The following is a 26,960-nucleotide window of genomic DNA, read 5'->3' on the forward strand; positions in this document are numbered from 1 at the left end:
CCCTCTTACACTGTTGGTGGGAATGCAAACTAGTACAGCCACTATGGAGAACAGTGTGGAGATTCCTTACAAAACTGGAAATAGAACTGCCATATGACGCAGCAATCCCACTCCTGGGCATACACACCGAGGAAACCAGATCTGAAAGAGTCACATGCACCCCAGTGTTCATCGCAGCACTGTTTATAATAGCCAGGACATGGAAGCAACCCAGATGCCCATCAGCAGATGAATGGATAAGGAAGCTGTGGTACATATACACCATGGAATATTACTCAGCCGTTAAAAAGAATTCATTTGAATCAGTTCTAATGAGATGGATGAAACTGGAGCCCATAATACAGAGTGAAGTAAGCCAGAAAGATAAAGACCAATACAGTATACTAGCGCATATATATGGAATTTCAAAAGATGGTAACGATAACCCTATATGCAAAACAGAAAAATAGGCACAGATGTACAGAACAGACTTTTGGACTCTGTGGGAGAAGGCGAGGGTGGGATGTTTCGAGAGAACAGCATTGAAACAAGTATACTATCAAGGGTGAAACAGATCACCAGCCCGGGTTGGATGCATGAGACAAGTGCTCAGGGCTGGTACACTGGCAAGACTCAGAGGGATGAGATGGGGAGGGAGGTGGGAAGGGGGGGTCAGGATGGGGAAAATAAAATAAAATAAAATGGCCCAAGCAGAATGCTGAAATGCTGCCTATGTGTCCCTGAGCACAAAAGCTTTGTGATGTGCTTTATGGAGAAAATACAAGTTAGATAAATCTCATTCGGAAAAAAAAAAAATCTCATTCGGGCATGAGTTACAGCATTGTTGGTACTGAGCTCAATGTTAATGAATCAACAATATATGCTAAATAATATATCTTGAAACAAAAACACACATAAAACAAGGTTATGTATTGATCCATTGATAAAAATGTGACCAGAGGCTCACAGTAAACTGACCCTGTATTTCCACTAGGAGCAAAGGTCTGCTCTTCCCTAATTCAGTGTTCTCAACAATTTATAGAACTAACTGCCTCAAATAACAAGAAGCAGCTGCTTTTGGATTTATTTTCAAGTCTTAGATTTGGAGCGTATGTACTGTTACTCCAAAAGAATCTCTGGCTGTTAAAATTATAACTATATTTTATAATTACAACAGTTATTCTCAAGGCACTAACAGGAATTTCTTCCAGTCCTTCCGAGATAATTACAGTTCTCTATTTTATTAATATTGTACCATGTTCAGAAAGGAATCATAGTGAAGGCTGAATGCCCAGCACAGATGATATTGAAAGAGGTAGGGGATAAGAGGGAAATGAAGAAATGAGTGGCAGCGAGGGAAGTATTAGTAAGTGATCTCCCATCCCAACCACTGCTGAGACCTTTTGCCCACCCTGGCCAAACAGTTTATACCACTAGGAAAGCTTTCCTGTCAGGAAAGGGCATGAAGGGAAGGATTATATGGATGAGATGTTGATCCAACCTATTCATACAAGGAAAGTATAGCCAAGAGGATAGATTTGTCAATGAATAAGTAATAGTGTTTAAGTTGTTAAAATCAACCCTAACATAAGGTTATGTTTGTAAAAGAACTGGATGCTAACAGGAGTTTGTACATGCACTGTTATTACACAGTATCCAAAAAAGTGGAAACCTCTGGCTATCTTTATAAGCTTCTCTAAGAAAAAGAGCCATTTGCAACTTTAGTGATTACCATATTCACGGAATTCACTTTCATTCAATGGAAGAACAATCTGTGATTTCCAGCCCCTACTCCCAAAATACCTGATTTGAATAGCAAAGGAGATCAGTGTGGACTTTCCTTGTTGTATGTAAGAAAGGAGAAAAATTTATTTTGGCTTCTGTGAAACTGAGGAAATATTACATTTTCTTCATTGTAATGCACATGTGACGTTATTTCCCTCAAACCAGATTCTAATTTTCTGTAATTCAGTAGGACAGCTCACAGAACTTTGTAGCCTACAGTTCTGAAGTGCTGTGGGGAAAATTAAATCATTGCACAAGATGGGAAGTAGATGAATTGTGATGCTTATAAAAATGTGTGATGATTCACAGATAAGAAGAGAAATTTCATCCGCAGTGTGAGCCTTTGGGAATAGTAAGGAAAGTGATTCAACTTCAAGGTTTTTTAATTTATTTTCTACTTTTGTGCCCTACTCATTAAAAAAAAGTTATATAGAATCAGATCAACAGAGCTGAGAATTATGTTCTATTCACCTCCAAGTAAAATGTGTTTTGAAAACACCTGAGGTGTACATCAATGTGATAGCCACTACAACTGTCTATCATAAGATTTAATCATGAAATCTTGCAACCATTACACACTGCCTTGCCCAACCATTTGAAATACCAGGAATTCTTCCAGTTTCCAAATTTGAGCCTAATCAAAAGAGCATGTACTTTCCCTTGAAGCATCAACCCTACTCAGTGTTATTAGGATACTCAGGAATTCTTTTGTGGAATATGCTTGTCGTAACTGGAGAAATCACCTACTTTGTTAACTTTAACTTTGGGGAAAAGCGTTTTCACTTTTTAATTTCCTTTTTCCTACTCTTCCTTCTCACCCACTCTCACCCCAGCTGGAATGACTAAGGGTGCAGAATATGCAGGCATGCTCAGTCATGTCCGATTCTTTGTGACCCCATGGACTATAGCCCCACCAGGCTCCTCTGTTCATGGAATTTTCCAGTCAAGAATACTGGAGTGGGTTGCCATTCCCTTCGCCAGGGTATCTTTCTGACCCAGGAATCAAACCTGCATCTCTTGTACCTCCTGTATTGCAGGTGGATTCTTTACTGCTGAGCCAGTGAGTACCTTGCATCATATATGCATTTGATCCGTGTTAAATAACAATAGTGGTAACAAGGCATAGAAATGGGAGTCAGAGATGGAGTTATCAGATTCTTCCATTAACTGGAGGGTACAGAGAAAATCATAAAATTCCTGTGCTTTGGTTTCCTCATGTAAGAAACAGAGGTGAAAACGCTCACCGATTCTCATAAGGCCATGTGGCTTAAATATACAATTGATGGCCAGGCAATTATATCAGTTCCAAACAGGAATGATAAATGATGTTTTAGAAAAGCTTGGCTGGTTATTACAGCTTCTGTTTATACATTTGTCTTCTCTAGCAAGGATATGACTCACAATAAGTATATGGGGTTTTAATCTAAATTGGCATGTTTTCTGGTTAAAAAAGAAAAAAGTCAACCAAATGTTCATTTAGGGCACGTTATATTTGTGCATGAGGGAAAGTATAGAGAGAGAGAGCATCCTGTCTGGGTCATTTTGTGTCTCCACTGTTGACATCTGTGAGTGGCACCAGGGGAGAAGGAGGGGCCGTCAGAAGATTCAGTCGCGAACCTCGTGGTGGGGACCAGCGATGACTGTCACACCGCAGGGCTTTGTACTTGGGAGTATTTGTGAATTTACTACTTCATTTTATTCTGACAAACCCCACTGTAGCTCATAGAAATGGATTTAGTTCTCATGTATTCCTGATGAGAGAACCGAAACGGAGGGAGAGTAAACGACACGCTAGTGACCCAGCCAGTCAGCAGCAAAGAGCCTGGGGCCTCTGAGGTCCAACCCAGGGGCCTTCGCACTAAACTAGCTATTTCCTAGGGCAGGCTGCTCTGGACAGGGGTTATCTAACTTTCTTCCCTGGAGATCTGTAATGTCACGTCTGCACCTATGGAATACAGGAAATCTTTCGAGCTGCTTTTTGGATTATTTATGAGGAAGGTATGTGGTTTGGGGTTTTTTTTGTTTTTTGAGTTTGGATTTGGCTGGTTTGGTTTTTATGTTTATTGTTTACTTTCTCAGGAGGTGGTTTAATATACTTCCCCACTTGAGGGTTCTAAAATGTTATTCACTTGTCCTTTTGTTCTAAATAAGATAAAAGTATTTTTTATTTTAGGAAATACAGAAAGCATAAGCATTAAAAATAAGAATGACTTATTACCCAGAAAGAATCACTGTTCACATTTTGATAGACCTCCTTTCTGTCCTTGGTAGTTGAAATCATCGGTACCAATAATTGTATAGTCCCCTTGCCCCCGCCGTAGCCTTATATAGTATTTTCAGTGCCACTACACAATTACAACAGTAATACTGATGGCTCCACCAGCGGTTCATTTTTGGATGTACTCTATTAGTTTAACCTTTCCCCAGCTGAGAGACGGGCTTCCCTGGTAGCTCAGCTGGTAAAGAATCTGCCTGTGATGCAGGAGACCCCAGTTGGATTCCTGGGTCAGGAAACTCCCCCTGGAGATGGGATAGGCTACCCACTCTGGTATTCATGGACTTCCCTGGTGGCTTAGATGGTAAAGAATCTGCCTGCAGTGTGGAAGACCTGGTTTCAATCCCTGGGTTGGGGAGATCCCCTGGAAGAGGGCATGGCAACCCACTCCAGTATTCTTACCTAGAGAATCCTATGGACAGAGGAGCCTGGTGGGCCCCAGTCCATGGGGTCTCAAAGAGTCAGACACGACTGAAGCAACTAAATACAACAGCACAGTTGTAGGGCTGTGGTCTTGCATTACTGAAAGGAATCCTGCACTGTATAAAAGAGCATGCAGGTTGTGCCTAAGTCCTTGTTTGCATTTCTCATTATGTCACTAAAATAGATTCCCTAAGAAGAGGTTCAAACATTATGTCTTAAAAATAGATTCCTAAAAGGAAAGCCTCAACCATTTTAAGACCATTGAAACACACTTCCAAATTGCTTTTCAGTGTGTGTGAGGGCTCATCACATGCTGAGAAGAACTTGTGTCTTCTCTGCCCATCACATCCCTGTTATCCACTCTCTCAGTGTATGACTGGGATCATGGGTTACGTTTTTACAATAGCCTGAGCATCAACAAAATAGACAGAAATTTGCTTAGATTTTGCTTCATGGATTTTAAAGCCATAAAGGTCTATATAGTCAAAGCTATGGTTTCTCCAGAAGTCACGTATGGATGTGAGAGTTGGACCATAAAGAAGACTGAACGCCAAAGAATTGATGCTTTTGAACTGTGGTGTTGGAGAAGACTCTTGAGAATCCTTTGGACTACAAGGAGATCCAGCCAGTCTATCCTAAAGGACATCAGTCCTGGGTGTTCATTGGAAGGACTGATGTTGAAGCTGAAACTCCAATACTTTGCCTACCTGATGCAAAGAGCTGACTCATTGAAAAAGACCCTAATACTGGGAAAGATTGAAGGCAGGAGGAGAAGGGGATGACAGAGGATGAGATGGTTGGATGGCATCACCCAATCAATGGACATGAGTTTGAGTAAGCTCCGGGAGTTGGTGATGGACACGGAAGCCTGGTGTGCTGCAGTCCATCGGGTCACAAAGAGTCAGACACAACAGAGCAACTGAACTGATTGATATATATATGTATACACATATACATACACACATTTATCTATTTTTAGGTTATCAGTTCCTTGGTGCTTCCTGCTATGTTAGTCAGTATTCTCCAGAGGAATAAAACCAATGGGATAGGAGGAAGATAGAGATTTATTTTAAGGAACTGGCTGACATAATTATGGATGCTGACAAATATCAAGATCTACAGGGTGAGTTGGCAAGCTGGACACCCAGGAGAGTTGATGGTATAAGTTTGCTTCCAAAGGCTGGCAGGTTTGAAACCTAAGGAGAGCCAGTGTTTTATTTCAAGGCTGAAGGCAGGAAAAAAAATGATATCCCAGCTCAAAAATAGGCAGGTAGGTAGAATTCCCTCTTATTTATGGGAGAGTCAACCCTTAGTTTTATCCAGATCTTCCACTGATTGGATGAGGCCCACCCAGATTAGGAAAGACAATCTGCTTGTCTATCGATTTAAATGTTAAACTCATCCCAAAATAACCTTCAGAGAAATACCGAGAATAATATTTGACCAAATATCTGGACATCCTGTGACCCAGTGAAGCTGACACATAAAATTAACCATCACACCTCAGGTGACTTATAAAATAGGAGCTTTTTTTTTTCTTTAGGACAGTAGCTTTTTCTGGTGATTTTGCTACTTCACATCATTCAGAAAGAGAATGGGCAAGCCTTCCTTAACTTGTGAACATGGGGTGTGGTGACAAAAAGAAACCTGATGATGTGATGGTTTCCAACACCAGCTCTTAAGAGCCCAATCACGTAATAGTGTTTCTGAATGTGAAAGTAAGGGTACCATTTCAACTCTAACTAGCCATTTTATCTCCACTGGGAAAATGTACCCTCAAGTTCCAAATCAGGATGCCAAAAACATGCAGCCTGCACCATGCTTCTGCCTCACGCAGCAAATCAAGCGCACATAGACAGGATAGGATCGTTGACCTGAGATCCCCCTTTTCTGCACTTTCAAAGTGTCCTGAATTGACTGGGAAATAGAGATTGCTTTACCTCTAAGTATTAAGGACCTGTATTTACTCATTCAGTCCTTTCTTCACTACATTAATTCTTTAAGGATACTTATTTCTCAACAGTATCCTCCATGCCAACTTCATACTACATGCCTGGGGCAAGTGGGGAAGGGGATTAGAAATTCTTCATTTTAGAGATGCTTGCAAGTCATATCCAGGTTAAGAGTTCAAATTCATGGTCTGCAGGTTACTTTTTCTAAACAGTCTGTAGATTTCAAGTTTGGTAATAAAGATAAGGATTATCCGAAATTCAAGAAAAAAAAAGTTAAAATATAGGTAACTGTCAAGTAATAGAGGGGAATGCTAGACTGCTTGGAGGTTAAATGAGATAGAGGGTATTGTATTTCTAAATAAGAGGTATCAGCCTTGATTTAGAAATAAGAGGTATCTGGATCCAGAATTTGATATCAAGATAGTGAATTCACTTATTCATTGAATGAGTCAGCAAATATTATATGCCAGATACTTGTGAAAAAGAAGTGGGTTTTAATAATATTTTTTAAAAAAGGAAAGTAGAGAGAGGCTAGAAGGCAGCAGGAAGATCTATAAAACATACCTTTTAATTCAGTCTTCCCAATGACCACATTGCCATTAAAGAAGATTGCTCATGTAAGGAAACTGCGTATGTTTTGTAGTTTAAAAAATAATGCAGTTTACTGAAGCAGATTGGAGCTTTATTCCTTGGAACTAATAAAAGAGGCTTATGGGAGTTGGAAAGAAATAAAGAGAATGACTTTACAATCATTTGTAGATACACAAGTATCTTTAAATGGCCTTTTTACTCTTTATAATGAAAATATCCAAAAGCCTCCACAGTAATGGGTAATTCACCTAGGAACTCATCTTCATTATTTGTGTAATTTTTAATTCCCCCAGCTTTTACCTTCATGTACATCAGAACCACTTAAGGGCTCTAAAAAGTTACTAAAGAGAATGCCATGTTTAGAGCAGAAAATTTTGTTATTGAATTTACCATAGTGATCATCGTTTGTAAATCTAAGGAATGAGTCCAATTTATGAACAGACCAAGCTGGAGAAATCAACATGCCTCATTTTGCATCCGTACACACTGTCATCGTGGATTAGGTTTCATTGCATTTTCTCCCCTAGCAGACACACATATTTTATGTCACCTTGAAAGTAGAACTTAATAAAAACCATGAGGCAGTATATTCTAACCTCTTTCAAGTGTGCAGATCCTTATGACCCCAAAATCCAAAAACTTGTAAATTTCTCCATCCACATATCCCTCTTTTATTAAAAGAACATCCCTTTCTTCCTAATGTACCTAGTAAACATCTGAGCGGGCCTTGTGCTGAATACTGTGTAAACAAGATAAAGACCGTGCCAGTTCTGGGAATGTTGACATCAACAGATGGAAGTGGAATTACAAACTCAATTTGATTCTCCCTTTATTGTTAGGAAAGTGCAAAGACACATCTTCCCCAGAAAAGAATGGGACCATTCATTTCTCTGTATCCATGCTGAATACTTCAGAGTGGCTGTATCACTCTAGGGCCAAAATGGTCCCTGGCTCCTTAATAAACCCAAGGAGGATAAAGGGAAAGTTCCCAGAGCTGTAGTGGGCAACCTGGCTCCCCAAAGCCTCCTACATGCCCGCCATATGAAGGGAGACAATCTTACATTCTGTGTTCTATTGATGCAGTGTTTTAAGATAATAGGCTCTGCACACTTCACTTTCCAGTAACACTTAAGTTCTTTAGACTGCTGATATGCCTGGGGATGTGTGTTCAGCCCCACCCTGAAGTTCCCCTGGCAAGTTCTGGCATGTCCATTACAATATCACAGCATCTAGTGCAGGATTCATCAGGCCCACCTCTGTCTCTCTCCAGAGCCTTATATATTATTCTAATAATTCTGGGAGATACTACTGAGTGGGCTCTCACTGGGTAAGGCTGTGGGCTCACCACACAATGACTGTAGGAAAGTCAGCCACCCTCTCCCTTTTCAAAGATGAGCGGCTTGACCTGAAGAGAAGCATCGTATCTAAGGTTGAACCCTGGTAACTGGTGGCAGGAGCCAGTATTTAAAGCCAGGTGCTTGATTCCTAAGCTCATGTTTTTTCTGCTTCTCCATTTTGCCTCTCGGTACTGCACTGCTTCCCATATTACAATCAGTATTGTGATAAATTGGAAAAGGAAATGGCAACCCACTCCAGAATTCTTGTCTGGGAAATTCCATGAACAGAGTGGGCTACAGTCCATAGCATCGCAGAGTCAGACACAACTGAGCGATCAAACACACACATGGTGATAAATGTCTGTTGGCTTGAGCAGAAATATCGAATAACATAGATTACCCTAGAGACATTTGAAGTTGCTGTGGCCCTAGCACAATATTGCGGGTAGCAGTGTTTGCTCTGTGCAAAGCTCTATGTTAGGCACTTTACATGCATCATTGCACTGAATCCTCAAATAAGAGATGGGCACAATTTTCTTTCCACTAATTGGGAAGATAGAACTGATAGATGGAAACTCTAGGATTCAAACCAAAGGTGTTCAGTTTTCTGGCTCACATGTTGACTCGTTGAAGAAAATAACCTTCCCCCACTTTGCTTTTAAGAAAGAAAATTGTAACACTGCGTCACTGGTGAGGCTAGTGATTTCTGGTTTCTCTCCTAGTCAAGCTGACTGCCGCCCCTGGACACAATGGCACCTGTTTTCCTCCTACCCATGCCCATCTTAGAACTTTACGGTAGGAATTATACTTGAGTGGGCTCTAGGTTCCGTGGCTCAATCCTGGATGGTGAGATTTTACAGTGAATTGTTAGCATAAACGTGGCATTCTATTACAATCATTAATTGAATAAATTAAAGTTCCACTGGATTGAAAAAAAAAAACAGTATTATACAGGGCGTGTGTGTAGGATATGTGTGTGTGGGATATGCTTTTATTTGCATTAGCCAAGAAGTCAGGACCTGAACATACAGTTGGAGATTCAAATAACTGAGTAATGGTATTACTTTCTGACAGAGAACTATTTACTAGAAAGATTCTCAGTAGGAATTGAATTGCTTTTATTAGTTTATTTAAAGTGTGCAGTTCCCTTTTCACCTCCTTTTCAAAAGGAAGTATTTATGCTATTTCAGAATGTGTGAACATCCTCCATTTACAGAGCCACGGAAGATGTTTACTGCCCGTTCTGTGGTTCAGCAGCTCTCAGAGAGTTCCAGTGAGGCAAGGGAAAAAAAAAAAAAAAAAAAACCCGCTTTCATCCTGCTCATCCTCTTTGGCATGCATTTCCTGACCAGTCCCTCTCCTGGGCAGAGCAGCGGTCTCTGCTGGTGTCTGCAGGGCCATTTAGGAATTTCTTCTGATCCCTTGTCTCTGTTATTTCTCTTCTCACTGCTTTGGTATCCTCCACTCAATTTCCAACTTAATAGAAATGCAGATGGGCACATAAGTTTCTAGGTTTCCCAAAATACACATTTTTCATGAACGCTTCCTTCTTGAAGTGTGTGGACAAGCCGTTATCTTCCCATTATCACTGTGTTTTAATGTCTAACTGACAGATGCCTGTCAGTAAAACAAGGTGATAATGGGCAGAAAATATCTCTGCTCCTAGAGAGCAAAAAAGAAAGCTCCTGGATTCCTGTCAGTCTCAGAGACACTTGTCAGCCGTCATTATGGAAGACCTATGAAGGGCCCAAGTGTTTTCGCCCTTATTAGTGAGAAAACAAGAAGGAGCTGTTTCTAATACATGTGCAGAGTTCACCCACATGTAGTTTCTTCCCCAGGGGAAGCTTGCCCAGTGTCTTAAAGCACCACCTTTGCAGCCTAGAGCTGGGTGTGGTCATGCCAGATGGCACCTGAAGGCTTTATGGGACGGGAGTGGCTTCCTGATGGATCATGGAGAAAGCCCAATAATGTGATTTTTTTTTTACTTGATAGCCTCAGCTATTCAGTCTGAAGTCGTTCTGCTGATTGCTTTCAGACTGGAGGCATCTTCTGATGTGTTTAGTAAATACTAGGATGGTGGAAATCCACAGGGGCAAGTTGACACTAAGTCATCTGTGCCACAATTAGCAGAAGAGGGGAGATTTTATGATTGTTCTCGTTTTCCCAAGGGATCAGTAAGGCAGACAATCACTGTCTGCAGGGAGTGTTCAGCCAGCTCGGGAAAGACTTTATCAGACCTAAAGAAGAGAGTCATATACCAAAGCAGGCAAGGGAAACAGTGCCTGGCCCTCCCGTCAGAAGACAGCTACGAGATGACAGGGATTTGTGCTCAGACTTAATTTGTGTCATTGTAAATTACAAATCCAGATCTCTGTACTCAAGCAGAAGGGTTGGTTATAGGGTGGTGGTTTGATTTTATTTTTTTAACTTCAGTAAAAGCAGATGGACCTTTAAGGATAATATGAAAGTGAAAAGTGAAAGTTGCTAGTCATGTCCGACTCTTTGTGACCCCATGGACTATACAGTCCATGGAATTCTCTAGGCCAGAATACTGGAGTGGGTAGCCTTTCCCTTCTCCAGGGGATCTTCCCAACCCAGGGATCGAACCCAGGTCTCCCGCATTGCAGGTGGATTCTTTACCAGTATAGACAACACAAAAACAACTTAATAACAGGATATACATAAAGCACCAATCCCTTACTCTGAAAATTGGCAAAGGAAGGAATGAAGAAATGATTATGCCTTTTCTGTGCAAACTGTTTTTCAGAATAACCAGATTGAAAGGATTGATGAAGGGAAGTTCTTCTTCACATGAGAATTCTAGCCACTAAATGTGGAAGGGAAGTTAGAATTGAAAAGGCATAATTTTGTAGACCCCAAATGAAATCATTGATTCAAGCACCTGTCATGCAATCTAATGCATCTAATGGATGCAATCATTAGACCATTAGAAACATCATGAAGAACTCCACAATGCAGGAATCAGCCTGCCATTACCTGAAGCCACTGAAAATGGATCATTATTATATTAGGAGCCTTCTGCAATGATGCAGTAAATAAGTACACAGTGCCACCAATGAGTTATTGTTGCAGAAGAGTTGACAGTAAGTTTCCAGAAAATACAAGGGATAGAAGAACAAGTTAAATGATACTACAAGAAAAATTAAGAATGTGGCTATTGAGATGGGCTCGTGTGGAGCCATGCATGAGTTTCTTCAGTGTAGAGATAAAAAGAGAGGTGACTGTGTGCCAGTGAGAGGGACTTAGATGTATCAGATGTTGTACCTTGTCTGGATCATTTAAACAAAGCAACCATAACCTACTGTATAGCACATGGAACTCTGCTCAGTGTTATGTGCCAGCCTGGATGGGAGAGGGGCTTGGGGGGAAATGGATATATGCGTGTGTGGCTGAGTTCCTTGAAACCACAACATTGTTAATCGGCTCTGCCCTGTGCTGTGCTTCGTCACTCAGTCGTGTCCAACTCTTTGAGACCCCATGGACTGTAGCCCACCAGGCTCCTCTGTCTATGGGGATTCTCCAGGCAAGAATACTGGAGTGGGTTGCCATACCCTCCTCCAGGGGATCTTCCCAAACCAGGGATCGACCCCAGGTCTCTCACATTGCAGGTGGATTCTTTACCATCTAAGCCACCAGGGAAGCCCAAGAATACTGGAGTGGGTAGCCTATGCCTTCTCCCTGACCCAGGAATCAAATTGGGGTTTCCTGCATTGCAGGCAGATTCTTTAGCAGCTCAACTACCAGGGAAGCCCTGGATATACCCTAATACAAAGCAAAAAGTTTAAAGTTGGAAAAAAAGATTTTTCAAGATAGTTGGAGAAATTTGAGTACAGTTTGGATGACAGATGATACAAAGAAATTATTGAGTTTGCTAGGTATGATAATGGCTTTGCAGTCCTGTAAGATATGTCCATGTTTTTAGAAATTCATATTGAAGTATGTAGAGGTACAATGACAATTTCTGAGATTTGCTTAAAAATTTTAATAGGAAAGAAGGAAGGATTTAAGGGTGAAATGAGTGTGGCAAAATCTTGATTAATTATTAGACTGAGATGATGGAAAACATGTGGCTTCCTGAATTCTATTTGTTTGAAATTTTTCATGATAAAAATATTTTAAAAAGAGTAACAGCTCTCTCAGAAGGTGGTGGGGATCCACTGGAGATGTGATTAGAGAAAGATCATTCTCTAATGATAAAAAAAAAATTTTTTTTTAACATCCTTTATTAAAAAAAAAAAAGTTTTGTTAGATTTCGGAGGTAGTTACTAGAAACCAGTTTCATCGCTTTATGTCAAGCAATTGGAGGAGAATTTGGGAGACAGATAGTCCCCTGTGTGAAAGTGAATGCTGATCTTAGCTGGAATAACTTGCTTTCTTCAGCATCTGCAGTGTCTGGTCTCTAAGCGCCTATCTGGCCACATGTGTTTTTCACATTTATTAGTGAAATTGGAGATTCAAGAGTAAAACACAGTCCTCGGGAACATTGTGTTAATTTGTGACACACCAGAGATTTTTTAGCCCATAAAGCAAATGAATGAGCTCCGTGGGGGTATAACTGTTATTTTCACCCTGGAAGGCAGTAAAGACCCACTGTATTTATTAAGTACTTAGAGAATGGAAAGTGAATAGTGCTATGAAAATAGAAAAATACACTCTTGCCATTAACAGTGTAATTTTTTCGTCTGTTCTGAAGGAAAACTACCATCAGATGAAAATTTGCTAAACCTCTGTATATTTCGTTGTTTGATCTTGGGTAATAATTCAGTGTCCATGTAAAAGTTGTTTTTGTTTCTGTCAAACAGGTGGGATGAGGTTAAGGAAGCTCACCTGTTATTTTTGCAAGGATGAATATACAAAGAAATGAACAGATCAGATACTTCATTTAGGTCCTTCCCTCTGAGTGGTTGAGGGGCCTAAGGGAAGACATCCCTCTGTGTAAGCTGATGCTCTGGGGCGTTTCTCGCCAACTGTGAAGGCTCGGCTTCCCTGGAGGCTTAGGGAGAGAGTGGGCTGGTTCTCACACTGAAAAAGTCCAGGTGAAGCTGGTGCTCAGGTCGGGGCTGTGTAAGATGCAGGGACCAGTGTATCCATCAAAGTCAGGATGCATGGCAAGATGGGACAGATAGCCGGAGAAGCAAGTGCAGGAGGGGGCACGTGCTGGTCTTAGAAAACATAAGGCCTCGGAGGTCCCTTTGAAGGGGTTCAGAAGTGCTTTGCATTGAGGTAAGTGGGAAGCAAGCACAAATGAGGCCCCAATCACCACCAACTTCATGGTCCACAAAAATCTAGGATATACAACTGTGAAGAAATGAAGTGATAAAGACAGCTCAGATAACTTGGTCCTGGGCTAAGTGTTAGTTTTTTCCCATGCTTGTTTATATCTTGATGGTTTAAAAGACTGGACACTTTTAGGGAACCAGTGAAAAGAAACTGGTTTTTGTGTGTACATGTGAGTGTGTGTAGTGAAAGGATAGTGGTGTCCAAGAGCAGAGTAATTCCAGGGGACATTGCTGTGGTTTTTTACCTCTGTTCATACAAGACTGTCAAAGCATTTCAGCCCCTACAAGACATTCACTTGGGAAAATGGAAGGGAAGTGAGGAGGACTGCAGAGAGGTGGGCTCGGCAAGGGGACTAGAGGTAGGGTCTGGAAGGGACCTCTCTTCCTCACCCTGGTCCTCAGCTGTTGTGAGATGACCCTGCAGCCCTGCAGTCTTTTTGGGGGGGAATGGTTGCTTCACAGTGTTGTGTTCGTTTCTATTGCACAGCAAAGGGAATCAGCCATAAGCGTACATATATGTCCTCTTTTTTGGATTATCTTTCCATTTAGGTTACCGCAGATCACTGAGTTCCCTGTGCAATACAATAGGTCCTCATTGGTTATCTATTTTAGACATAGTGTCAATAGTGTATATATTGAGGTCAATTCCAACCTCCCAATTCATCCAGTCCCTCCCTTTCCCTCCTTGGTATCCATGCCTTTGTTATCTTCATCTGTGTCTCTGTTTCTGCTTTGTAAATAAGATAATCTATAACAATGTTTTCAGATTCCACATATATGCGTTAATATGCAGTATTTGTTCTTCTCTCTCTGACTTACTTCCCTCTGATTGACAATCTCTGGGTCCGGCCATTGCGGTCTTAAGCACTGCCCGTTACCAAGTGAGCACCCCAGGCCAGGCACATGCCTGCCCCAGGGCCACGGTGTCGGGAAGGAAGCCGAGGCTCAGTGCCAGGTGGGTGCTGGGTGGCAGTTCAAACCCTCGACTCCTTGATCCGCAGCCAAGGCCCTGTCCCCTCCCCCGCAACGTCCCCCAGAGCGTCCTCTGAACCCAAAGCCAAGGGTGTACAAAGCTAACACGAAACACCTAGAGACTCTGACCATGTGAGAAAGAACCAGTGGGGTTTGGGGGCCTTCAGCAGGATGAAGCATATGATGGGGAGCCTGCCCGTAATGCCAGAGACACAGCTAAAAAGCAAAAGCCGAAGAGCGTTGGTCTTTGCCCTTGCCTCGCTATTCCTCGCTAGCTGAGTAAGCTCGGACATCCTCATGTGTAAATGGAGGTCAGCCAGCCACGTCTCCTGGGGCTCCAACAAACACTGCCGGGAGGCCTGGGCCCCCGAGCCTGGCAGAATGCGGAGCTTGGACCCTGCCTCCTGAGAAGGCAGGATGGCAACCTCCCCGTGCCGTGGTGACATGCAGCCCAGGAAAGGCCTGGGGAACGCTGGGGTTTAAAATAAGTCCCAGCTGGCTTGATTCCAGGCTGCGGGAGGCTGGGGTCAAGTTGGAGCACATCTGTGTAGCTAGTAGGGAGTTGTTTGTACAGAGGAGAGTGAGACACCAGTTTGAATGAGTCTCAGCTTCCTTTAATGATGGGCATTCAGTTGGATGCTGGTGCAAGATGTGTATGAACCTAATCACAAATCCAGAACTTGGAGTCCTCAGAGCATCTTCAGCCCTCACTTGTAGCTGAAATAGCTTCCTCCCGTATCCTCAGACATCCTGGTCAGGGTGCCGGCCCCTTCCTACCTTCCTTATGCCAGACAGGTAGCCTTTTATTTGGCACAGGGCATACTGCATGTCATCTGAACCACACACTTCTATTGCTCACCTCTGAATAACATCACATGAACATCTCATTCTACTTTGCCTGCTCCCATCTGTTTTTCAAACTTGACATTTAAACTTTTCTGATGTGCCCTGATGGTTGACAAGCCCCCAGAACTCAACCGGGCAGCTCTGTTTCCCCTCGGTTCCCCCAACTCAGCGGGGCATCCGGACAGGACCAGTTGTTATTTACAAGTGTGATTCAGCTGTCCCTGTGTCTTTGAACACACAGGGTTGTTGCTGTGGGATTTTAATTGCCATTTTCCTCTGTATAATTAAAATAAAATAAAAAAATGGGATAGTCTCCAAAATCTGAATTAATTTCATGAGGACTTCTTGAGGGGGAAAATACGTACAAATATGATAATTGTTACTTGCCTTTAGCAGAACTAGAGAATGTTACCTGGCTGAAAATAAAATATAGTCATTTTAAATAGAAGAAAAATTAGTCTGATACTTTGTGTGGCTGAGAATCAGAATTAATAACATGGATGGGAAATGATAAATAATTCTGGATATAAGTTTCAAATAGAACACAGGGAACAAGCTGTAACTCTCTCTGGAGCCAGCTTGCCTTATGCTGGTCTGGGCTTTTTTCTCCCCAGGGTTCATCGTTGGTATTTACACATTTCTCAATAAAATGCCATAACCCCCAAATCAAACATTCCTTCATGCTTGGAAACAGGCATTTCACCTGCTTGCTCTGCTCTGTAAGTGTGACAATGAGCAAGTAGCAGAGAAAAATGAAACGACAAAAAGAGAAGGTTTTTTTTTTCTTTTCTTTTTTTAATTCACTGGGCCCCTCGTGTTTGACTCTGCAGACTTACCAAGCACCTGATGGGCATGTTTATAAAGACTTGGATGGTCACTTTATTTGGAATGACAAACTCTCCGCTCTACATAATGAGGTCAGTGAAGCATCCAGAAAAGAAATGTATAATTTGGTAGCTTGGGTCTGTAAGCACAGCCCTGCTGTGGCTATTTAAGTTTAATGAAGCAGCTACTTTGCCGCTAACACGCTCTTAGTGAATAGCCTCCTTGGCATGTTTTTGAAAACTTAAATGTTGCTGGTAATCATGTCCCAGCCATCTCCTTGGAGAGCCTTTGTGCCCTGTTCTCAGAAGAAATATGCTGCTTTTTACATGTTAATGGTTTTGAAATTAGTCATTTGCTCCATTTTCATTGGAAAGGAAGGTCAGTGTGTGATTTCCTGCCTGCCTTCATTTTCTCTGAGCATTCAGGATTCTAAGTCAGTTCATCAGCCATGCAGTGCACTGGTTACAACATGCCTGAAAACCCAGGGAAATATTCTATCAAAGAGTGTTCCTGTTCTCAGAGACTGTTCTTAGAATTCAACTCACAGGGGAAAGTTCCTAGACAGGTCATTATTGCTATTTTTTCCCCTTTCAATTACCAACCGACTTGTGTCATCCATTCCTTGGCCTCATTAGAGGAGGACTTGCTCCATGAGTATACAACTCCTAGAAGAAGGCTAAGGGACACTTTAGAGACCCTTTCTGAAGCGGATTTGCTCATGTAAAACTAAAGTCAGTTTCTGAATCCTGGATCAGCATTAACGATGCACACAGCACTGTGGGAGCAGAAAGCCACCTAGCCATGCCATAGTTCTGCAATTTCATTCCCTCAAATTTAGGGCATGGAGTGGTGTCCTCTGAATTAGCAAGCACATGATTGCTAGTGTTGTTATTGTCGCTCAGTCACGTCCGACTCTTTGCAACTCCATGGACTGCAGCACACCAGGCTTCCTTGTCCTTTGTTATCTCCCGGAGTTTGCTCAAATTTATGTCCATTGAGTCAGTGATGCCATCCAACCATCTCGTCTTCTGCTGCCCCCTTCTCCTTCTGCCTTCAACCTTTCCCAGCATCAGGGGCTTTTCCAATCAAAAAGTGAGTCAGCTTTTCACAATAGGTGGCCAAAGTATTGGAGCTTCAGCTCAGCATCAGACCTTCCAATGAATATTCAGGATTGATTCCCATTAGGATTGACTGGTTTGATCTCCTTGCAGTCCAAGGGACTCGAAAGAGTCTTCTCTAGCACCACAATTTGAAATCATCAATTTTTTGGCGCTCAGCCTTCTTTATGGTCCAATTCTCACATCCATACATGACTACTGGAAAAACCATGGCTTTAACTATACAGATCTTTGTCAGCAAAGTGATGTCTCTGCTTTTTAATATGCTGTCTATGTTTGTCATAGCTTTCCTTCCAAGGAGCAACAGTCTTTTAATTTCATGGCTGCAGTCACCGTCTGCAATGGTTTTGGAGCCTAAGAAAATAAAATCTGTCACTACTTCCACTTTTGCCCCTTCTATTTGCCATGAAGTGATGGGACCAGATGCCATGATCTTAGTTTTTTGAATGTTGAGTTTTAGGCCAGCTTTTTCACTCCCTCTTTCACCCTCATTAAGAGACTTCCTCTTCACTTTTTGCCATTAGAGTGGTATCATTTGCATATCTGAAGTTGTTGATATTTCTCTCAGCAATCTTGATTCCAGCTTGTGCTTCATCCAGCCCAGCATTTCGCATGATGTACTCTGCATATAAGTTACATAAGCAGGGTGACAATACATAGCCTTGACATACAGTGGACTCATGTACAAAGCCCACTCTGTCAGACAGAGCCTCATGGCTCTGCCGCCTTGGAGAGAGTCTGGGAAACACTCCAGACTGTTTGGTGACCTGTGCTTTTCTTTGGGAAATGAAAAGCAGGACTTGAAATGGTTAGACTCCGCACCACCAGAAACTTCATAGGAATACACCGTAAACTCTCAAAAAATGCTTGTTTGAATGCATGAAAGAATGAGTGAATCCTTTTATTGAAAACTCTGGTTGCGGAGATGATACAGGACCCTTCCAGGTGTATTGTGACCTGAGGAGCCTATTTTTTTAAATCTCTGGAATTATCATTAGGGTTGAATTTGGAGGTCCAGGCTAGCTCTGGAATGCCCCTCTGAGCTTAGGCCTGTTCAGCCCACTACCCAGGCAGCCTACATGACCAGGTTAGTGCCAGCGTACACACAGCATTATGCTCATTTACACCTTTAAATCCTGTGGATAATTTTTATACCCAAATAGAGTTGCCGACATACCAGCTACCTCCCCCAAATAACTTTCTCATCTTACATCTGAGAAATTAAAGTTGACTTAGCACTGAAAACACAGTTCTGATAGAAGCAGGCTTGAAAAAGTATCTGGAGTGGCTTGTGTTTTATTTTTCACTGTATTTATCATGCAGTAGATTAGCTAAGATAAAGGTATGCATGCATTCTAAGTTGCTTCAGTCATGTCCAACTCTTTGTGGCCCTATAGACCATAGCCAACCAGGCTCCTCTATCCATGAGATTCTCCAGGCAAGAATACTGGGGTGGGTTTCCATGCCCTCCTCCAGGGGATCTTCCTGACCCAGGGATAGAACCTGCATCTCTTATGTCTCCTGTGTTGACAGGCAGGTTCTTTACCACTAGTGCAACCTGGGAAGCCCAAGATAAGGGTAGCTACTGTAACAAATAGATATGAATACCAAACATAATAGCAGTTTTTCATCATGGATCTTTACTAAACATTTTCACAGAAAAGTGCAACCTGTGTAGGGGCCTGTGGAAGTGACAGGTCTCAGGAGAATGAGAAGTTGGGTGCAAGGAAGATTCCCTTTGTACTTCCCACTGGGAGAAGACAGAGTGGTACGAAGTCAGGGCTCAAGTGTGATCTAAAGGATGCAGTGGGTACAAACTGACCAGTGATGGAGGAAGAAAGTTATAGAAGACAGAAACAAGACGTAGCTCAGGCCAGACAAAGAACAAGAAAGACGGCTCATGTAGTAATAAAATGTGCATATGCATAGCTCTGAGTGCAAGGCTCATCCAACTTGCAGAGCACGTTCACGTGTCTCATCTTATTTTAGGCCTCACAAATAACCAGAAGAGGTGGCTCAGGAGGTATCAATACTCTGATTTCAAATGCAAGAAATCTCAGCAAAGTCTGAGAGACTGTGTGGTTTACCCTGGTGAGTGATGAGCCAGGGCGCAGGCTTGGGTGTCCTGCTTCTAAGAACAGAGCCTTTCCTGTAACTCCATGATCTTTGTGGAGGTTCCGGGGCTGTGGGGCACGAAGGCTGCAGAGGTGAGCACGGTTCGCTTCCCTGCCCGTCCCCCACATCCTCTGAATGCATCCTCATGATGCCAGCCATGTTCCCATGGAAATCACGTACCTTCCGCAGCCTGTGCAGCCACGTGTAGCTGCAGCCTGGTTGGGTCCGTGCTTTTATGAAACTGTACTCTAGCCTTTAAAGGGGTCACAGTTTCACAGACAGTCCTTTTTATCTTCACAATTGTCTAATCAGGCTTTCATTTCTGTAGCCACTCCTCCCTTTTTTATTTGTCTCCCTCTCACACACCTATTCCCAGTCCGCCCAAATTTGGCCAGTGCCAAATCATGTTTTATTCTCAGCCTAAGGAATTATATAAGGTGTCAAACCTAACCAACAAAGAACTCCCATCAGTGTAATTTGAGGTTTCGCTTTTACAGGGACACTGCTCCCTCCCAGCATCAGTGTTTTTGTCCTGAGAAATCCAGAGAGCAGAATTCTTGGGGGAATTTCCTAGGAGCAGTATTGATTTTAACAACAACAATAAAAAAAGACGATCAAATGGCACTTGAAATTTTTCAGGAAAATCAGTGGAAGATCAGTGCTAGGCTACAGACCCATAGCTTGACTATTTTTAGCATCCTCAGCAATAGCCTGCTGTTTTCCTAGGTGGCTCTGGAAGAGACAGGGCAAGGCAGTGGGCCATTTGTCACTGCCCCAGGTGCAAACATGTGCATGCCAATTGGTGCCCGCAGCCTGAGAGAACCACTCCTGCCCCATGCCTTGATCTCAGCCTCAGGGCTTCTTTTTTACTGAGGTTGGGGAGACATGCTCCCCTCTCTCTTCTTCCACCTGATTAGACTCCCTGTTCTGGGGCTGGCACCCACTCAGCCCTTCCCACCAAGGTCAAGGTGCCCATCCTCCATGTAATCACTCCCGCCGCAGTTGCAATTCAAGACACAGTCTTTGAGGAGCATGGGGACTCACCTCTGGCACGCCGGACTTAGTACGTCAGGATTATTCTGGTATGTGGTGATCAGCGGACGTGCCAGTGTGTTCTTCAGCCAGTGTTGGACGCGAGTATCATTTCAATCAGGTGCTAGGTTGGGTGCAGAGCATGAGGGAAAGAGCCAGGGCTTCCTTGCAGGAGAAGGCAAAGCAGAGGAGGAATCTTTTTCCTTTATGCCCAGTTCAATGCCTGGTGCTGTCTGTGAATGGAATAAACTCATTAGATGGTGGGTAATAGCTCCATTGCCTTTGAGAAGGCAAGTGAAATGAAGAATATCATCTCAAAGTAAAATAATACTTCTAAGGAAACTCTACTTCCAGAACTGTTTTAAGGGCAATTTTATTGCAGATTTAGGTCATACATTTAGAACTACTACCTCTGTGTGTGTGTGTGTGTGTGTGTGTGTGTGTTCAGTCACTCAGTTGTGTGACTCTTTGTGACCCCGTGGACTGTAGCCCGCCAGGCTCCTCTGTCCACGGGATTCTCCAGACAAGAATACTGGAGTGGGTAGCCATTTCCTTCTCCAGGGGATCTTCCAGACCCAGGGATCAGACTGCGTCTCTTGTGTCTCCTGCATTGGCAGACAGGTTCTTTACCCCTAGTGCCACCTGGGAAGCCCTCAGTGAGGGCTTAATCTAAGTTTATAAGTAAATGAACTTGGGGACCTCATGTGTCTGAGTGGCAGTTCCCTCAATAAGGGCAGCCTCAGTGCTGACCGGCCTGGCCTCCTTTTCTCACTCTGCATCCCTTCTCCTCCTCCTTGCAGCTCCATGGAGTAGAGGGAGGGAGTGCTTGGTCCTCTGAGTTGGAGTTATGCAAAACCCGAAAATAGACTCTCAGCACGCACCCAGACATAATGATTTCGTGCGGCAAGAAGGTCACTGTGTCTGCTTTTCCTGCCAACACACCCCTGGCTCTTAATCTATGACTGCCTTGTGAAGCAAGAGAGCTGTGCCAGGAAGTTACACTTTGTGACTGTCAGGCATTATGAGAATTTAAAATCATGTCAATGGGGTTTTATCAGGGCAGGCCAAGGAAAAGGGGTTAGACATAGTTTTCGAAGCTGACCTTTGAACATCCTTTTTGTTCTGCGGTCTGAAAACTTTGGGGAAAAAAAAAAAAGATAAAACTATCTGACCCCAGTTACAAATCAACTCCACCCTGCCAATCCTGCCAAAACTTAAAAAGCTATCCACACAAAAAGTTTACTGTGGTTATTCAAGTGGCGGCATTTTGAGTGAGTTTTATTTTCTTTGTGCTTTTCTGTACTTTCTGTAACATATATTTCTTGATCTTGTAATGTGAGAAAAAAATAAAAGAGACAAATCCTATTTAACAAGCAACACTATACTAGCTAATCAGCTCACTGGGTTTCTTGAATGCTCGGTACCTGGGGGTTGAGAAGGCCCTAGGGTCGTGAGAGCAGGAGTTCCTGCCACTGCCTCACATCAGGCCTCAGAGCATGGCTGCTGTCCACAGCCCCGGCCACACTGCCAGTTTTCAAAGGGCTCCTGGGAGAGGCCAGACCGCAGACCCCGCGAGGGCTAGAGGCAGCCAAGGAGGACAGGAAAGGGAGGCCAGCCAGATCCTCGGCAGGAAGGAGAGGATTCCATTCCCACCCGCTGGTCAGGGCTGCGGATATGTGCTTGTCAGCAGTGACCGCGTCAGCTCAAGTTCTTCTGAAAACCCGGCATTCTCCTCCTGAGAATGTCCAACGGATGGACATTGTTGGCAGACCCTATTTTCCAGACCTGTAGGAGTCAAGTAAAATGTAATAAATAGAGACAAATATCTAGTAGAAAATAACCCTTAGAGGAATTCCAAAAATCTCTTAGGGTTGGGAGGCAGATTTATTTACACTTGGGGCCTTGACCACCCAGACTACTAACTCACAGGAACTTAGTCTGTCTGCCAGCCCTGCCGCTGCCCACTGGGTCCAGGCTGTGCTGGGCTCAGAAGCTCGAGGTGAGCAGGCTGGGCAGGGACGGTGTGTATGGACCGTGAAACTGTGTCCTCTCATCTTTAGACATAAAAAATGCCTCCTGCGAGTTTCTCTTAAGGCCTCTATTTCTTACACATCACATGCAAATCTATTATTGGATGCAGTAGGGTTCCTTACTCCACTGGGTCTGAATGCTTTGAACTTGAGGTCAAGTTGAAGCTTACACCGCACAAATTGGGAACAGAATTTCTTGCAGTCTATGTGACAGGCTATATGTCAGCGAGGTTAGGTCCTTATTAAGAATGGATTATTCTTAATAGGTGGTAGAGACCTCAATCGCCTATGCGATCTCCTCTGAGAAGGCAGTGTCCCTAGATTTTAGGTGGTACACAAAAAGAACCAGAAGCTTAATGTCCATTAAAAATATATATAGGGACTTGCCTAGAGGTCTAGTGATTAAGACTTTGCCTTCCAATGCAGGGGGTACTGGTTCAATCCCTGGTTGGGGAGCTATGATCCCACATGTCTCACCACCAAAATACCAAAACATATTTTAGCAATATTGTAGCAAATTCAACGAAGACTTTCAAAATGGCCCACATCCAAAAAAAAAAAATCTTTAAAAGAAAATTGGTATAACAAGCTCATCAAACTCATCATTTCATGAATAACTTTAAGACAAGGCTAAAATAGGTTAACTTTTTAAAGGAAGCTAATTTTCAAGACACATTAAGTAGATAATTTTGTTACGGAACACAGATATGGGAAAAGTCAGAAAGGTGGTTCATTAATTGAGTGATTCATGTTTGGCAAATACTGCCCAGGAAGGTGCTACCTGGCCAAATTCACATGGGTTGTGTTTTTTTTTTTTTTTCTCCTTTCTTTTGCCTTTCTTCACTCTCTCTCTCTTTTTAATCTTAGCATCTCAGAATGAAGCTGCATAGAGAATAAATTGCTTCGAAGAAAAAAAATAGTTGCCAACGGTTTTAATAAAGGTTCTAGTAACTCTGAGAGAGTGTCAACAAAGACTTATTGCCTCTTTGGCCCAGAGCGGGAGAGCTGCTTATCTTCTCTCCAGATCTGGCTGCCGGGCCCACCACGCCCTCCCTTCTCCGGTGTTCACATACACTGACACGCTCACTGTCCTGTTCATAATAACCATATCCGCTGTTTCTCGTGGGCCCAGTGTATGCATGTGCTCGGTAAATGGTTGCAAGATACAGTACCACCTGTTATTTCTAGTAAATCATGACACGATGATGGTGGCCATAATTCTCCGTTTTCTATTAAGTACCCGGCCCAAGTAAACTGTTTTCTGATCTCTCTTAGATGGAAATCCTGTATGAATGTGGAAGCCATTAGCAGAGTAATTGCTGTCTGTTACCATGACAACCAGCCGCTGCAGTCACCTGCCCGAAGTGCTGCCAGACTGCACCGGCCCCGCCGCGCCCGTGGTGAAGACCGTGGAGGCCTGCGGCAGCCTGGTGAATGGGCAGCCGCAGTATGTCATGCAGGTTTCCGCTAAGGACGGGCAGCTGCTGTCAACAGTGGTGCGGACCCTCGCCACCCAGAGGTAGTACCACCATTAAAGTCAATGAATCTGCAATTGATCCCGAGCGCTTTCTGTCAGACGTGAAATGCTGAAGGGAGTGTAATGAGTGCTCAGGTCTTTGTGTCAGGTGAGAGGAGGTACTGGGGAGAAAAAAACAAAAAAACTACACAAGTTCTGTTATTGCCGTTTCTATAGCAATGGCATAAAAAGCTAAAAACTCACACTGGAGTTTTCTGCTTAAAGTCACACTCGCAGAGAGCCAGGCAGAGAAGGATCCCACAAGGCGCCAGGGTCACTTGCTTAACATTTGTTATTTTGACCTTGCAACGGTAATGACTTTCTTGTCGACTTCAGGTACTAACAAAGGTAGCCCCCTTTGTTAGGACAGAACCAAGGAGGCCTCTGGGTCTCACGTGACTGAGCCAAAGTGATTGGATACGTGGGTAAAACTTCTGAAGTGACGTTCTGGTGTGCAGGGTAGTCAGCACCCCGTGACGGGGGCCTATTCAGCGCAGCTTCCTGGGGGACTCCTCTGGCACGTCCCCATTTGGGAACCTCTTCTGCTGCCTCATTTGCCCTCCACATGCCCCCTCCACGATGCTTCACACACACCCTGCCCTGTGAAGTACTATCATTAGCCGCCCGCAGCGCGTCTCCCCTGAGAGATGAACCAGGGCCAGACTGAAGGCTTGGAGCAGCCCAGACATGGTTTACCCAGGCCAGCCCTGTGTCCCTGGAGCTCTCCTCCGGCGCTCTTGCCGCCCAGTGGAAGGTGGAGAGCCACAGGCTGCCTGGCCACTAAGTGCTCCTCGGCTTCTCCATTTATTGCAGAATGAGTAAGTGGGACCTGACTTATGACTGTAAAACGTGTTTCAATACTAGACATGCCCTATGATTTCACTGCTGACACGTCTGACCCTGAAACTTCGGGTCAGTCACTCAGACCTTGACTGCTTACCTTGATCTGAGCAATTCAGCCAACTCCTCCAGTGCAGATACAGGCTCATCAACCCCTTACGTGCAACAGGACCCCTGGGGACACCACAGCACTAATACCACCCCCAACCCCCTGGCCCCACATGTGGTGGCCGCCAGACATGGACTCACCCACCCACACCTGTTATAAACATTATCCATGTGCCTTCTGCTGTCCATCTGTGTGGCTTTCACAAAGGGAAGGGGAAAAAAAAAAAAGGTCAATAGATATTTTTCTACCTCTGGGAAAACTTGTAACAATTGGTTAGGACTCAGAATACAAGGGGGCAGTGAGTGTTAGCGCTCAGCGGTGAATGAGACAGATAGTTATCTGTCTGCATGTGCCCCCGTCACCCTCGAGCCATCAAACACCTCATCTGATCAAGAAGCACGGACTGCAGAACGGAAACGACTGAGAGCTGGGAGCCAGCGTGTGTGTGTGCACACGCGTGTGTCAGGCATTCTTACATGTTCTCCTACCATACAGTAGTGTAAACCAGAACTTTTACAATTTTATAAGCATTTGGCTCAGTGTGAATGATGGAGGCCAGGGATGATGAGAGAAAAAAGTCAACTCTTTCAACTTTCTTTTCCCGCCCCCCTGAGCATGTGGGGCTCCTCTTGGCAAGGGGGAAGGAGCTCCTTTCCTCTTTTAATCCCCTTTTAGCCTTCACTCAGTCCCAGGATCATCCTCAGAAAGGCCTTTGGGAAAGAGCAGTGTTTCCATGGCTGTTTCCACAAAGATGGAGCCAGTGAGATGGGGGTGAGCATAAGCTTGGGTCACTCTCCGCTTTGGGGGACAGGAAGAAGTGGGGAAAGGTGGGTAAAGAGGCTGGTCCTTGGGTTGGCCCATACAGTGATGACATTTAAAAATCGAATACCCTGTAAGGACCTCTAGCAATATGAGAAGACATTGATCAGAGGCAGATAGCCCTCCAGTATCCATTGAGAACAGAGGCCGTCTTGGAGCTTTCCCTTGGCCTTTGACATATGTGATGAGGGCCACGTCATTTGGTTTTCCCTGACCTGAGTTTTTCTACAAGTGAAAATAGTGAGCATTAACTAGGCACTTTACTACATGCTGGTCCCTCATCCAAGCCTGTAACCTGGATTACACTTGCTCATCCTCACAGTCACCATATGAGGAAGGTACCCTGCTTTATGCCCATTTTAAGCTAAAGTCCAGAGAGATGACATTACTTGCCCAAAGTGAGCCAGCTCACGTGCAGCAGAGCTGGGGTTTGAGCCCAAGTGGCACGACTCCAGAGCCTGCCTCACGAGCCACAACACCATGCGTCCTCACAGGGGTGACGTTTCCAAGTTAAAGGCCAAGCCCTGGACGGAGGCCGCCTTGGTAGGACATACCTTTACCAGCTTTCTGCTGAGTGTCCTCAGCAGCCCAAAGCGCAACATCGGAAAGCTCCAGCTCTGTGCTCCGGCTCAGGCTGCAGTTCTGCGTGGCAGCTTCAGGGCCGGCTGCCCATCTGTTTTCCTCCTCTCACTCTCCCATCCCACTAAAAAGAGAAAGGCAAAGAACCTCTGGGTATTCAAAAGTGTCCCGGCCTGGTTCGAAAGACTCAGTTTGTCTAGAAACTATAATCGGTGCTGGTTGCAAACCATTTCTTACTAGCAAAGGATGATTTTTATTTTTCGATTGGTAGTTTGCCTGAACTCCATCGACATCCAAGGCAAAATTAACACATTGCTCCTTTGCCCTCACTATATCCCTGGGTCCGCCTACTCTGGTATTAGCCACCCCCTAGTTCGCTGTTTTGACAAAAGTAGATGCCCAAGGATCCCGGCCCCCACTGCCAAATGCCAGTGTCGATCTCGGGTTTTAAAGCAGATGTATGTTCTGAGCAGCTGCCGCGGGGGAGGGTCCGAAGGCCCAGAGCCGGAGGACCGTG

The 26,960-nt window shown here is 43.9% G+C and overlaps 1 protein-coding gene across 1 annotated transcript in view; it reads left to right on the forward strand.

Moving 5' to 3' along the window:
* The window catches only part of MARCHF3 (membrane associated ring-CH-type finger 3), a 144,725-nt gene that overhangs the window by 82,995 nt on the left and 34,770 nt on the right, over nucleotides 1-26,960 (forward strand). The window contains exon 2 of the mRNA XM_070465086.1: nucleotides 23,856-24,099. Within this exon, the coding sequence (XP_070321187.1) occupies nucleotides 23,912-24,099 (188 nt within the window). The 5' untranslated portion in view covers nucleotides 23,856-23,911. The remainder of the gene's footprint in view (nucleotides 1-23,855; nucleotides 24,100-26,960) is intronic.

Source organism: Odocoileus virginianus, chromosome 3 (genome assembly GCF_023699985.2).
Source record: "Odocoileus virginianus isolate 20LAN1187 ecotype Illinois chromosome 3, Ovbor_1.2, whole genome shotgun sequence".
Classification (NCBI taxonomy): Eukaryota; Metazoa; Chordata; class Mammalia; order Artiodactyla; family Cervidae; genus Odocoileus; species Odocoileus virginianus.